Source organism: Moschus berezovskii, chromosome 23 (assembly GCF_049115385.1).
Source record: "Moschus berezovskii isolate FMDL1 chromosome 23, NW_MosBer_1.0, whole genome shotgun sequence".
Lineage (NCBI taxonomy): Eukaryota > Metazoa > Chordata > Mammalia > Artiodactyla > Moschidae > Moschus > Moschus berezovskii.
The window spans coordinates 61,003,630-61,017,805 of record NC_142482.1 but is presented as its reverse complement, the minus strand read 5'-3'; the positions used below and the strand labels follow the sequence as shown (position 1 = coordinate 61,017,805).

The window sequence follows — 14,176 nt, the reverse complement described above, 5'->3', positions numbered from 1 at the left end:
GGGAATCCTGCACAGGCGCGGGGCAGCACACGGAGGGTGAGGCCCGCGGTTGAGGCAGAGAGAGCGCCCAGAGGTTAAGAAAACGCTTTAGAAGAGGAGGGATTGGCCTGAGGGCAGGCCGGCTCACAAGAGGGGTTAACTGGGAACCCAGGCCAGCCAGACAAGGGCGGGGGCCCAGAAAAGAGCAAACGGCAAGACCTCCGTGACAGAAGACGGAAACGAAGCTCTGAAGCGAGAAGGGAGCTACTATCAGACGCGAGACGCAAGTGTGTCTCACACGGGAAGACACCTGGTGGATCGTCTGGAATTAAGACACGGGGTCGTGCAGTCTGCTTTTCGGCAGTTAAGCCAGGGGCCCAGCTGGAAAGCAGGATCCACCTTCCGCACGGACAGGGCAGATCCCCCGCGCCCCGACCCCGCCAAGTGCCTCAGATCCGGCGAAAGGCCCGTTTCCCGCCCCAGACGACCCTGGTCCCGGGCCACCGCCGCTGCAGGCAGAGGCTGCGGGCGCAGCAAGCGTCACGGCGTTGCCGCGGCGGATTAAGGCGCGGGTTCGGACCCGCTGCAAAAGCGCAGACGGACGGCAGCCACCGCGGAGAGCCGGGCGCTCGCCGGGCGTCTACGGCCGGCGGTCGCGGAGGGACGCCGCTCGGGGACGCTCGGCGCCCGGGGAGCCGCCGGGGCGGACCGGGGGAGGCGCGCCGGGGCGCGGGCGCCCGGGGGCGGGAGGGGCGGGGAGGGGGCGTCGGGCCGGCCGGCCACCGCTTACCGCTCGGCGTCGCTGGCCCCCGGCTCGTCCCTGGCCGCGTCTCCGCGCGCGCTGCCGCCCGGGCGCCCCGGCCGCTCCGCGCGCCCGGCCTCCGGCTCCGCCGGCCTGCGGGGAGGACAGAGCGCAGCGCCCGGTTGCACGCCGACCCCCGCCCCGACCTTGACCTTGACCCCCGCCCCGCTCCGGCCTCCCGCCGGACCCCGCACCAGGTCCAGGCTCCATCCTCGACCTTCAGCCCGGCCCCGCCCCCTGGCCGCAGACCTTTTGAACACCTTGAGGGTGAGACCTGGCCTTTCTCTGACTGGCAGAGTGCCTGGCCTAACAGACAGTCCGTACGTGTTTGGGTTAAATTACCCCCAAAAGGAGATTTTTCTGTGTGGTGTGGCTACCATGTTCAGGGCTCCTGTCAAACGTCTCATAGCGACTAACCAGTGCAACACTCAACAGCCCAGCGAGGGCGGCACTTCTAATGATTCCTGTTTTACAAATGAGTAACTGGCCTAGAAAATCCCATGGATGGAGGAGCCTGGTAGGCTGCAGTCCGTGGGGTCGCTAAGGGTCGGACACGACTGAGCGACTTCACTTTCACTTTTCACTTTCACACATTGGAGAAGGAAATGGCAACCCACACCACTGTTCTTGCCTGGAGAATCCCAGGGATGGGGGAGCCTGGTGGGCTTCCGTCTATGGGGTCACACAGAGTCGGACACGACTGAAGTGACTTAGCAGAAGCAACTGGCCTTAAATATTACCTTTCCCAGCTTAGAATTACTTGAAAAGTAGTGACTTGGGTACGTGGGCGTCCAGGTATTCCTAGCTAACCCTGACTAATGTATCTAAGTGGGAAAGGGTTTTCTGTTCTCTGGCCAGAAGACAGAAGTGATGTGCATATGTGGACACGTGTGTGCGTTTCACGTGTGTGTGTGCATGCCACGTGTGTAGCTGATGCAGCCCCCATCCTTGCTCTGTTTCTGCTTCTCCTTTAGCTTCAGAAATTGACCTGATTCCTAATCCCTTCAGCTGCCTCTGAGCTGTGCCATCCGGGAATAAACACATCCTCTAAGAGCCTCTCTTTTTTTCCTTGACGGAACATATTCTTAAAAACTCTCCTATTCTCTCTGTTTGACGATTCTTCCTGTGTCTGGAGACTTTTTGAAGGCTTTGCATCAGCATCAAAACCCTGCCTCCCTTCCCCCATCACTTGTTGAGCTGATAAGGTTTTTAGCATCACATGTTCAACACGGCAGTGACCGCACAGTCCCCGCAGGGTGTTCTGGGAGAGCAAGGGGCCAGGCCTCCCGAGGGGGCGGAAGGGCCAAGCCGTGGATGTGGAGGATGCAGGGCAGCAGCCAGGGAGCCTGGCTGCCTCCAGTCCAGCCCTGAGAGTCAAGGCACGGGCTGTTTTCCAGATGTGGGCTGTTTTCCAGAGCAGCTCAGGTCCTGGGCCAGCCTTCTCGACCAGCCCCAGGCCTCTGCGGGATTTAGTTCTGCTGGTAGCCTTACTTCCAACCGGTTCCTCCCTATTAACCCAGGAAGCAGGGCCAGGTCGCCTCTGTCTCGTGGCACTGGACAAGCTCTTCCATCAGTCAGGATGGAGCTGGTCCGGGCGGGCAGAAGGGGAGCTCCTCGGGCCAGTCACCCTGTGGGCCAGGGGTCTTCTCCCCACCTCGGGTGACACGGACCCTTGACAACTATTTTGGAGAGTGCTCCGACATACTTTCCTTCTCATTGTCCAGGCTTATGGACAAGGTCAGGAATGACAGTGCTTAGCTTCTCGTTCTCCTGAAGGGAACAGTTCTCTTCATCCACGCCCCTCTGTCGACACCCTCCGCGGCTCCACACGTTCCCCTCCTGCTCCCTTGATTCTCCCAGGTATTGCCAAGCTCGGGGCAGGTCATGTTCTGCTGAAGGATCTCGTGCAGTGTAACTATGGACTTGCTTTCAGAAAGTCAGGACCATCTTTTCTAATTAATAATATGCATTTCTTTGGCTGCACTGCATGGTACGTGGGATTTTAGGTCCCTGACCAGGGCTCGAACTCATACCCCTGGGAGCGCAAGCCTGAAGCCCTAACCCCTGGACCAGCAGAGAAGTCCTAATAACATGCATTTTTGCTCTCCAGTAAGACTCTATAACACTGGGAAAGATTCCAATTCAATTATGGGCAGTTTGCATTTAGTGTATCCAGGTAACTCGTTTTCCCCTACCCCATCCCCCACCTACCTCACCATTTTCCAGCTTCTGCTTTGTCTTTCGGTCAGGGCCAATTATATTTATTTCCAATTTAGGACTCCATTTCTGTGAGATTTACCTTAAATAGCCTAACTTCCTTGTATTTGTATAATTCTGCTCTAAGAAATATTCCTGGAGTTACTTTTAGTTAGAAGCTGAGTTTTTGTTTTAAAAATTAAGCTTTAACACTTTCCTTCCTTCTTTGGGAGGCCCCAGTTTTGTTGTAAGAAATCTTGTTTTAAAATCTGTTCCTAGAAGGTGTGTGATAGACATGTATGTGCATATTTTTCCAAAGGTAAGATAGGTGCAGACATCGGTAGGTCCCACACCTGCCTCTGTTGCAGCTCACAATTTTGATCCAGTTCTCAATCATATTTCCACCTTTATTTCGATTTTCCTGCAAGGTTTGATTTCTGCTGTTTGAGTTGCTTTATATGTCTCCCTGTCCTCCGGGCGCCTGTTCTCCGTAGCGGGGTTTTCTTAGCTTTATATCCCCGACTCACTCTGGGCTTGGGTTTGGGGATCAGAACTTACTCTCTGGGCGGCATTAGCAGTGAAAAACCTGCCTGCCAGTGCAGGAGACCTAAGAGACGCGGGTTCGATCCCTGGGTCGGGAAGATCCCCTGGAGGAGGAAATGGCAATCCACTCCAGTATTTTTGCCTGGAGAAACCCATGGACGGAGGAGTCTGGCGGGCTGAAGTCCATGGGGTTGGAAACAGTCGGACACGTTGGGCGACTTAGCCCACCACTTACTCTCTGCTGGCAGAAGAGCTGAGGCTTGGCTCCTCCTTCTGGTAGCTGGGGCCTTCCCACCTCAGCTGCTTGGAGCGGAACACTCTCTTCAGCACGCTCTCCTTCAGGAACCTGGAAATGATCCTCTCCCTCTGGACGTTACTGAACACCTTGCCCTCGGGAAGCCAGCTGAGCTTATCACACCCGTGGAAGAGCGGGAGCGGGAGGAGCTCGGGAGACCCGGCAGTCCTCTGTGGGAACAACGACAAAGAAAGGAATTGCTGTTACCTGGAAGTCAAGAATGAGAGACCAGCCCACCCAGAAGACCAGCGCCCAGTCCTGCAGCAACTCTGCTGCGGGCGGGCGCAATCGCTGATAACACGCGGCGCCCCCCGGGGCTGCCAGCCCTTCAGGGCAGCTCAGGGCGTCGTAGTGACCGGAGGGGCAGGGGCAGGCCGAGGGGAGGGCTTCCTGACCCTTTCTTGGGAGACAATAATAGTCGACCCGAGCTCGGTTTCGAAAGGTAAATGGACTGGTCACTGAAGAGCAGAATTGTAAGTAAGAGGAGTTCAGAGCAAGGCGCACGGGGAGGGGTCAGCACAGGTTCACAGTTCAGCATCAGCACCACAGGCTGAGAGCAATTTGGCCGGAGTGAAGGTCACAGCTGGACTTGGCGCCCCGCCTGCCCCGTGGAGACTGTTCACGCCCACCCCCAACAGCGTTCTTGCACCGCACCGTCCTCAGAGCAAAGGGACGAACGAAATCTGGCTCCTTGAAGAAGACGTACCTGTGGCAGAAAACATTTATTCCTCCGAGAGTCTATTTAAAAATAAAAGGTAATCATCGTGGCCTCCTGATTTCAGCCAAGGTCAGTAAACTTCAGATTGCTGGAAAGATTCCAACAGTTGTTATTTAGAGCAAAGAGTAAGAATATATGGGTCAACTCGCAGACTTCGAGACCCAGCTTATGGTTGCGGGGTGAGGGGGGCGTGGGGGAGATGGATGGGGAAGGGATAGTTAGGGAGCCTGAGATTGACAGGCACATGCCACTATATTTAAAATGGACGGGACTTCCCTGGGGGTCCAGGGGTTAAGAATCTACCGTGTTGGGCAGGGGATGTGGGCTCAATCCCCAGGTGGGGAATGAAGATCCCACATGCCACAGGGCCACTCAGCTCACGTGCTGGCACTGCTAAGCCTGCATGCCACAACGAGAGAGGCCTGCATGCCGCAGCCAAACCCTGCACGGCCAAAAATAGACACTGTCTTAAAAAAAAAAAAGGGTAACCACCAAGGAGCCACTGCATATCATGTGGAACTCTGCTCCATGTGATGCGGCAGCCTGGATGGGAGGTGGGTTTCGGGGAGAAGAGGCACATGTGTGAGTCCCTGAGTCCCTCTGCTGTCCGCCTGAAATTCTCACAATGTTATTTGTTAATCAGCTATACCTGAATACTAAATAAAATGTTAAAAAGAATATATGGGTCAAATGAAGAACAGGCTTGTGGTTGCCAAGGGAGAGGGGCCTAAGGGAGGAATGGATTGGAGTTTGGGGTTAGCAGATGTGAGCTATCATATACAGATGGAGAAACAAAGTCCTACTGTATAAGGGACCTGTATTCAACATCCTGTGATAAACCATAACGGAAAAGAATATGAAGAAGAATGTGTGTATATGTAGAACTGAGTCACTGTACAGCAGAAATTAGCACATTATAAATCAACTATACTTTGATTAAAAAAATTTAAAAACATATAGGTCAATTTATGTGAATTGGAAAAAATCCATTTTAATCCCTTCCTTGGCCTTTGAATGGCTTAAAACATGGTTTGGTCTTCCCTATTTATGTGAAAGAGGATTTAGAGTAACCCAGTCACATCTGCTTGGAAGAGAGAAACTTCTGGCTTCCAGAATATTCTACCCTCCCCCTCCACCAATTCCTTTCTCTCTCCAAAAGCACCCATGAAATTATGAGAGTCACACCCTATTCCAGGGGTTCTGGTTAGTTTTATACCATATTTAAAATGTATTTGTATTTAAAGTGCATCTTTCTGTTTACTTTTTAAATTTGCAAGTTGAAAATTCAGAATTGGAATTTTGTGCTGGGGACCATGATACCATCATGATTTTCTTATAGTCCTGGCCAAGGGTTTTGGAGTTTGATAAAAAGCTGGCACTCAAGGACTCCCCCTAGCAGTCCAGTGGTTAAAACACTGCACTTTCAATGCAGGAGGCATGCTCGGTTCTATACCTGGTCGGGGAATGAAGATTCCCCCATGCTGCACAGCGCCACCAAAAAATAAGGGGAAAAAAACATCAAAAACTTTCACCATGTGAAGTTGAAGTGAAGTTGCTGAGTCATGTCCAACTCTTTTCCATCCCATGGACTGTAGCCTACCAGGTGTTCCTCTGTCCATGGAATTTTCCAGGCAAGAGTACTGAAGTGGGATGCCATTTCCACCTCCAGGGGATCTTCCTGACCCAAGGATCGAACCCAGGACTCCTGCATTGCAGGCAGACGCTTTACCCTCAGAGCCACGAGGGAAGCCCAGCTTTCACCATGGCTTTTCCTGTTTCTGATCATTTGGCAGTGTGATTGTCCAGCCAGTTCATGGACTAGACCAACTATGGTGAGCCTGGCTCCGTGGGAGCCTGGCCAGGATTACCTATAATAGATTTCATTATTTGCATTTTGGCCCAGTTTCTGGGAGTAGTTCTCGCAGCTTCTGTCTTTCTTGGGGGCTGTGCTGTCAGGTGTGGTGGTTTAAGGTTAGTTAGCATGTCTGCTTTTGTTATTTTATCTATTTATTTATTTTTATTGAAGTGTAGGTAGTTTACAATGGCACTGGTGGCAAAGAACCTGCCTGCCAGTGCAGGAGACGTAAGAGATTTGGGTTCCATCCCTGGATTGGGAAGATCCCCTGGAGGAGGGCAAGGCAACCCACTCCAGTGTTCTTGCCGAAGGAGCCCGGGCAGAGGAACATACGTGTACATCAAAGCGATTCGGTTATACATGCATCACACACACACGCGCACACATATGTATTCTTTTTTCAGATTCTTTTCCATTCTGTCGAGAGGCTATTACGGGATACCGAGTACAGTTCTCTGTGCTGTACGGCATGCCCTTGCTGTTTACCTGTTTGATCTTCCATCTGCTTTTGGTCCACGACGGAGAGTGGCTTCTCTAGTAAAGCCGGAGCTGAGCATCTTCTGTTTGTTTCCTTTTGTCTCCTCGTGCTAGTCTGGGTAAGAGAATAAGCAGCAGCTGCGCTTCTTACCTGGCTTATTCTGGACATGTCCTCAGCCGCGGATGATGACGCTCTTTCCCGGGTTCTGCTTGGAGACCTCGCTGCTATGGCCACACTCCCCAGGGCCGGGCTGGTCTGCAGAGCCCTAATGAGATTCACACAAGGTGCTCGGCTTCCACTAGGGGCCGGGTGGGAAAATACCACTGAGGCGCGCACACCGGGTCCCCTCCTCTAGGAAAGCACCCTGCCTTCCTTAGGTATGGTCCGTGTCTGGACAGGAAACGGGTTTCTGCCTAAAATCCCCATCAGACTCGGGGTATTTGTGAAAGCAAACGTCCTCTGGGTGGAGGTGTGAGGCGAGTGCTCAGGGTTCCAGGCTGACTGGGCCATTGTGACCCTCAGAACGCTTGGCAGCCAGAGGGCAGCAAACAGGGCCCACAGCACCTTCCTGGAGATGACGGCGCGCCTGGAGAGGGCCGCTGCCAGGGCCTCCCCACCTCTGCTCTCCTCCCACTCCTCTCCGTAACTCAGAGGGTCATCATGGGAACAGCCAGGAATAGCCAAGTGGAGCTGAAACTCCCGCTCCTCGAGAAGCCTAAGGCCCCAAAAAACTACAGCCACCCCGAGGTTCTCCGTCACACCTTTGAGACTCTGTCCAACCTTCACAAGCTGCTTCCCAATCATCTGATGGAGCTGCTCCACTCCTACAAGAGTGAGGAGGACGAGAAAAGATGTATGTGGGCAGAGCGGGCGCCAGCTCTTCAGGGAGCCTGCACTGTACTGTGGCTCCCGCGCCCCTTCTGCAGTCGTGCGTGCCGTGTGCCAAGTCGCTCAGTCGTGTCTGACTTTGTGCGACCCTATGGACCATAGCCCACCAGGCTCCTCTGTCCGTGGGATTCTCCAGCAAGAATATTGGAGCGGGTTGCCATGCTCTCCTCCAGGGGATCTTCCCCACCCAGGGATTGAACCATCTACCTGCATTGCCGGCAGGTTCTCTACCACTAGCGCCACCTGGGAAGCCCCTCTGCAGTCATAGTGAGAAACTAGTCCTACAGAGCAGGTGTGGTTCATGCCTGAGACCTCAACTGCGTCCATCCTTCGTGCTGTGGGGCCACATGCTCAGAGCTCACGTGAGGTTCACCTACACACTGCTTTTCCCAGCGCCACCTCCTGTTCCTTTGTTTAAGTTAGTCTTTTATGAACCTGTGGAAGACAGAAAGGGGCCTAAGTGACAAACACCAGTGAATGTACAAGTTCAGCCCTAGATCTGGTTTTAAGCTTAGTGGGGTAACTTCCCAGTTAAAGGTCAGGCTTTGAAGTTTATTCCTTGGCTGTTTCCTACCCCTCCTTCTTTCTTTTTCCAGGCTTGTACCGCCCTGGAGGAACGCTGTTTTCCCCAGGCCTTATAGGCTTTGAAGTGTGGAGTGGCCTGCCCCTCCTGGATCCATCGGGGAGGGTGATAACTGGACTGGTTTGCAGAGTTGCGTGGAGCCTGCCTCCTGTGTTGTCCGAGCTCAGGTGAAGGGCAGAGGTAGATGGCAGCCACTGGCTCCCGGGGGCTTAGGGAGTGAGATGGCAGCTGCCACACCAATGAAGACGCTAGTCCCGGGTAGGAAGGCGGGCATCAGGGCGACGATCTTAGAACACAATGGCCGATTTGGCCGTTTGTCTTCTGGTGGTGGTGGCTGAGTTGCTAAGTCGTGTCCGACTCTATGGACCCCATGGACAGTAGCCTGCCAGGCTCCTATGTCCGTGGGATTCTCCAGACAAGAGTATTGGAGTGGGTTGCCATTTCCTTCTCCAGGGGATCTTCCCAACCCAGGAATCGAACCTGTGTTTCCTGCATTTTGTCTTCTGATTAATCCCTAATCCCTGAACCTACAGTATTGTGAATCAATCCTAAGATCCAGGTTATATTAAAGATTACATCAAAATCAAGAAAAGTGTAAGCACCTATAGAATAGACAGACACACACAGGCAATTCACAAAATTAAATACAAACCGCCAACAGACATGAGAGGTGTTCAAACACTCTGGTAATCAAGGAAGCAACAGAAAACCAAGGAGGGGGTTTCCCTGTGGTCTAGTGGCTAAGACTCTAAGCTCCCAGTGCGGGGGGCCTGGGTTTAGTCCTTGGTCGGGGAACTCGATCCCACATGCCACAGCTGAGTTTGCAGGTTGCTTTTAAAGATCCTGCTTGCAGAGACAAAGATGCAAGCTCTTCCTTGCTGCAACTGAGACTCAGTGCAGCCAAAGAAAGAAAGAAATATTTTAAAAAAGATAAATCGAGGAGATATTTTTAGACCATCAGAGGGGTCAAATTTTGTAAGATCAATAATGATAAACAGGTGGGGAAATTAGTACCCTCACAATTGACGGTATGTTCGTTGCTTCAGGCTTTTTCGAAGGTAATCTGAAAGTCTATCAAAGTTTAAAATGTATGTTGCTGGCTTACTGAATGAGTTGAACTCAGTAAAGAGGGCAGAGTGTCCTGGGACTGCCAGAATGTAGACCCGCAGACTGGGGGGTTAAAGCAACAAACGTGCGGTCTCGTGGCCTGGAGGCTGGAAGTCCAGAGCCGGGGTGTCAGAGGCTCTGAAGCGGCTGGGAGAGGAGTCCTCCTTGCCTCTTCCTGGCTTCCTGAGTTTGCTGGGAATCCTTGGTGTTCCTGGATTTGCAGATACATCACTTGACTCTCTGCCTCCATTGTCACAGGTGTGTCTGCACGTGTGGCAGCCATCTTCTCTGTGTGCACGTCTGTCTTCTTACAAGGAGCCCCATATTGGATTAAGAACCTGCTCTGCTCCAGAACAGGGCTTCCCAGCTGGTAACAGTGGTTAAGGGACCTGCCTTCCAGTGCAGGAGACGTAAGAGACTCGGGTTCAACCCCCGGAGTGGGAAATGGCAACCCACTCCAGGATTCTTGCCTGGAGCATCCCCATGGACCGAGGAGCCTGGTGGGCTACAGTCCATGGGGTTGAACAGAGCTGTACACGACTGAGTGACTCAGCACACACACTGCTCCAGTATGACCTCATCTAAACTACATCTGCAGGTTACTTCCAAGTGAGGCCACATCTGGGAATACTGGGGGTTAGGAAACGCTACAGCCTCGGGCACTACAGCCCCTCTGCCTAAAGAAATCCTCACGTGCCTAAAAGAATGCTTAGCTTTTTCTTATATAGATAAGTTTGTTGTTCATAGTTGGGTATCTGGCGCCACTGGATGTTTTTCAGACCGTGTGGGCCTAGGACAAAACTGAGACAACAGGAAAGTTCACATTTTAACACCCTGTTAGATATGCATGTCCTTCAACTTAGCAATTCCACTTCTACTTAGTGTCCCAGAGAAATACTGGCCTACCCTGCACACAGATGCAGGAACAAAGGTATGTGTTGAAACATTGTTTATAAAGGTGAAAAATTCTAAGCAACCTTTTACCATTCAACAACAGAATGGTAAAACAGACACATTCATACCGAGAAATACTGTTACAAAGAAAGTCGGTATTAAAATATCTACAAAACACACCGCAGAGTTTTAATAACAATGATTCCATTTTTGCCAAAAGAAGACTGCAAATTCATAGATGGAAATATGTACATAAACGTTTAGAAAAGGGTTCCAGAAGGAGACACAGCAAATTCGGGATGGGGGCAGGATAGCCATGAGAGGGAGGAAGCGGTTCCTCTGACTGTTGTTGACTTGAACTAAAAGGACCGCCCAGGATTTCTCCAGCAAAGATGGGTTTATTCGGTATCCACGGAGAATTGCAAATCAGCAAACCACAGGGAAGTCACCACCTGGCAAGGACAGGAGAACACTTTTGCGGAAGGTAAAGGAAGTTGGGAGGGCAACGAAAGTAATAAGCAAACCGGCTGAGCCCTGCGGGAGAGGAGCGGGCGGGGATTTCTGCGTCCGGTTTGGGCTTCGCTGTGGATGCGGGGCTGAGAGCGCCGCCTGCTGGGCTCCTGGCTCTGACGTTTCTGTTCATTAATTTTCTACACTAGGCACACTGCTTCCCTGGAGAAGGCGATGGCACCCCATTCCAGTACTCTCACCTGGAAACTCCCATGGACAGAGGAGCCTGGGGGGTTGCAGTTCATGGGGTCGCGAAGGGTGGGACACGACTGAGCGTCTTCACTTTCACTTTTCACTTTCATCCACTGGAGAAGGAAATGGCACTCACTCCAGTGTTCTTGCCTGGAGAATCCCAGGGACGGCGGAGCCTGGTGGGCTGCCGTCTATGGGGTCACACAGAGTCAGACACGACTGAAGTGACTTAGCAGCAGCAGCATACTGCTTCCTTGATGGCTCAGGCAGTAAAGAATCTGCCTGAGACGTGGGAGACCTGGGTTTCATCCCTGGGTTGGGAAGATCCCCTGGAGAAGGGAAAGGCTACCCACTCCAGTATTCTGGCCTGGAGAATCCCATGGACAGAGGAGCCTGGTGGACTACAGTCCATTGGGTCGCAAAGAGTCTGACACGACTGAGCGACTTTCACTCACTATAGTTAAGTTGTTTAACTTTATTTTAATGGAAGTCTTTCCATGCATCTTTTATTTTTGTAATTAAAATTCAATTTTAAAATTGAAAATGCAGTGAGCATTTATGCAAGGTTGGAGAAGTGGGTTGATTTCCCAATGATATTCCAGTTATATGTTGATATATAGTCTGTTCTCCTGGCCTTCCAGTGTAGACACACATACGTTTTGACACAACTTTAGCAGTTGGTAGTGTTCCTGCCATGTAGGCTGCAGTCCACTGAATTATCAATATATTTGAAATCCTGACAACCAAGCAAAGCCTACACTCTTGCTGTTGGGCGGGGGAGCCTGAGGGAGGCTGGGCGGCCCAGCTGTGTGGTCATGGGGTTAAGGAACCGCCGTGAGAACCCTGGCCTTCGCCCACAGGCGGGAGCCCCATACTCGGGCCTGATCTTGAGTCACTTGGTGTGATTTTCTAGCCTCTAAGGGTGAAGCTGTTCACTGTCATTATACCATTTAGTTAACTTAGTCTGCATGAGGCAATGTTCCTGGGGGTCTCCACCAATTACTCTTCCCCGGGAAGGACCTTCAGGGATCCAGCTGGTGGAATTACGGGGGCTGGATGAGCTCTGATCTAGTTCCGAGTCTGATTCAGCGCTGCTCTGAATCTCTGGAGGCTCAGCTCCTCTTCCTGCAGCAGCTGTGTGACAGCTTCTTCTTGATGAACCTGAATGGGTTGCAGAGACGGTCGGAGCATGGCCTGCAAACTGGCTTTTGCTTCTCAAAGTGTTACCAGTTGGCAATGAGCTAAAAAGCCTGCCCTGCAAGATGACTCAGCTCTGTCAGTAAACACTGTGCATTTTAATTGACTTCCCTTCTCCCTCCCTTTTTTGGGGTGGGGGAGGAGATGGTTTTGATGAAGGAGGGAAGCAGTGTCCTGGAACACGTTGACACAAGTTCTGTCTCACTGCCGACCGGCGATTTGGTTGTGGGCCATCCGGGTGAAGCAGCGCGTGTGATGTCAATGCGGTGTGTGGTTACTATCGCTGAAGCACTTAACCTCTGTTTGAGAATCACGGGCAGATTACACCAGCGACCCTCAGGGCCTGCCCTGTGCCTTCCTTCACTCCCTGCTTGCTGGGCGTCTCTCAGACGTCCAGGACCAGGCTAAGGGCTAAATGCTGCTGGCCGGTATTTTTAGAATGAAGAAATGGCAGAGCTAAATCGCAACTAAGTGGCACAAATAGCCCCTCTCAAACCAACGCCGCGTTGCTCTCCCCAGGCAGGGATGGCAGGAACATGGAGTTACTGATGCTTATTGCACCAGGGCTTCCCTGCAGGCGCACGTGGTGGAGAGACTGCCTGGCAGAGGAAATGGCAACCCCCTCCAGTACTCTTGCCTGAAGAAGCCCTTGGACAGAGAAGCCTGGCGGGCTATAGTCCAGGGGGGTCACAGAGTTGGAGACGGCTGAGCGACTAACACTAATTTATTCTATTACTAGGTGAGAATTCTGAATTTTCTGGCTTAGAAAGGATCTTGGAAAGACATCAATTTCCAGGAGAGATTAATCTGACCCCCAAACCAAGCAGTATGCCCCTGTGGAGAAGGAGACAAAACAACAACGCCAATCAGGGGTGGAAGAAATGCCGCTTGTGGAGTAAAAACACAAAGGAGCCGCCGACGTCAACCATAGTTGTCAGGTAGGCGGCTAGTTTTGTCCCAGGCGGGCCCGTTTAGAGATGTTACAGGATGACCATGAACCCTTGATGCCTTAGCTGAAAAATGACTTGAAGTTGTCTCTGGCACATGTGGTTGAGTATGAGAACAAGCTCTGCTCAAAACACACCTTTTCACCCCCCGCCCCACCCAGGCTCTATAGGAGTGGTCAGAGACAGAGCCGGCATGTGGCTTCCCCGTGGGCCACCACACTCCAGGTTGGGGAGCGGAGACCTAGCAGCGCTGCAGTGGGATTCTAGGGACCCAGCCACTGAGCTGCAGGGCTTTTATGCTGCACAAGTCAGGAAGCACCAGCCCATCCCAACACGGCCAGGGGCCTAGGGTACCACCGTGAGTGGCAGAGCCTTGCCTTTATTCCTAGTGCACCAGGTTCCTTTTCACGTAAGCACATACATTTTTCCACTCAGCACCTATTTTACTGTATCCTGTAAGTCGTGTTTTTATTAGATTACAAGGATAGTGAAGGCAGCTTTCAGATGTGTTTTTCATAAGGGACCATCTTAGAATGAAGACTAGACATGAGGAAATAACCACTGATATGGAATATCAGTGGGAAACGGTCTAATTCTCCATGTCTTTTCGGCAGATGATAGGGGTGGAATGAAATGAAGATTCTAATTGACCCTCTGATAGCCCTGCTCCTTTCTGCTTACCCACCCCCGCCAGGTGGCTGAAAAAGAACATGCAACCCACCGAAGACCTTGCCTCGGTCACGCAGAGGTTGTCGGTGTTCGGGCCGATCGAGTCGGTGACCCTGTGCGGACGGCAGAGCGCCGTGGTGGTTTTCAAACATGTGGTCTCAGCCTGCAATGCGGTGAACGCGTTTCAGAGCAGGGCGCCGGGCAGCATGTTCCACTGCGCCTGGCAGCAGCGGTTCATGTCGAGAGAGCTGACACTGCCCCTGCCCAAGAGCCAACAGGAGTTCCCCAAGCGCGCTTGACGTCGTTTGTTTCCCATCCAGGCT

General features: G+C 52.2%; 1 protein-coding gene across 1 annotated transcript; it reads left to right on the top strand.

Moving 5' to 3' along the window:
* Window positions 1–7,526: 7,526 nt before the first annotated feature.
* Window positions 7,527–14,152, top strand: LOC129543048 (testis expressed protein 56-like). The gene is made up of 3 exons (XM_055405837.2): window positions 7,527–7,719; window positions 12,977–13,175; window positions 13,879–14,152. The coding sequence occupies exons 1-3, from the start codon at window positions 7,527–7,529 to the stop codon at window positions 14,150–14,152; spliced, it is 666 nt and encodes a 221-aa protein (XP_055261812.2).
* The last annotated feature ends 24 nt before the right edge of the window (window positions 14,153–14,176 follow it).

Bases quoted from the DNA above. Each gene is read 5' to 3' on its own strand.
- LOC129543048 (XM_055405837.2), top strand. From the start codon at position 7,527: ATGGGAACAGCCAGGAATAGCCAAGTGGAGCTGAAACTCCCGCTCCTC. The intron at 7,720-12,976 runs GTATGTGGGCAG...TTCTATTACTAG, and splicing joins TGAGGAGGACGAGAAAAGAT to GTGAGAATTCTGAATTTTCT. The intron at 13,176-13,878 runs GTAGGCGGCTAG...CACCCCCGCCAG, and splicing joins ACGTCAACCATAGTTGTCAG to GTGGCTGAAAAAGAACATGC.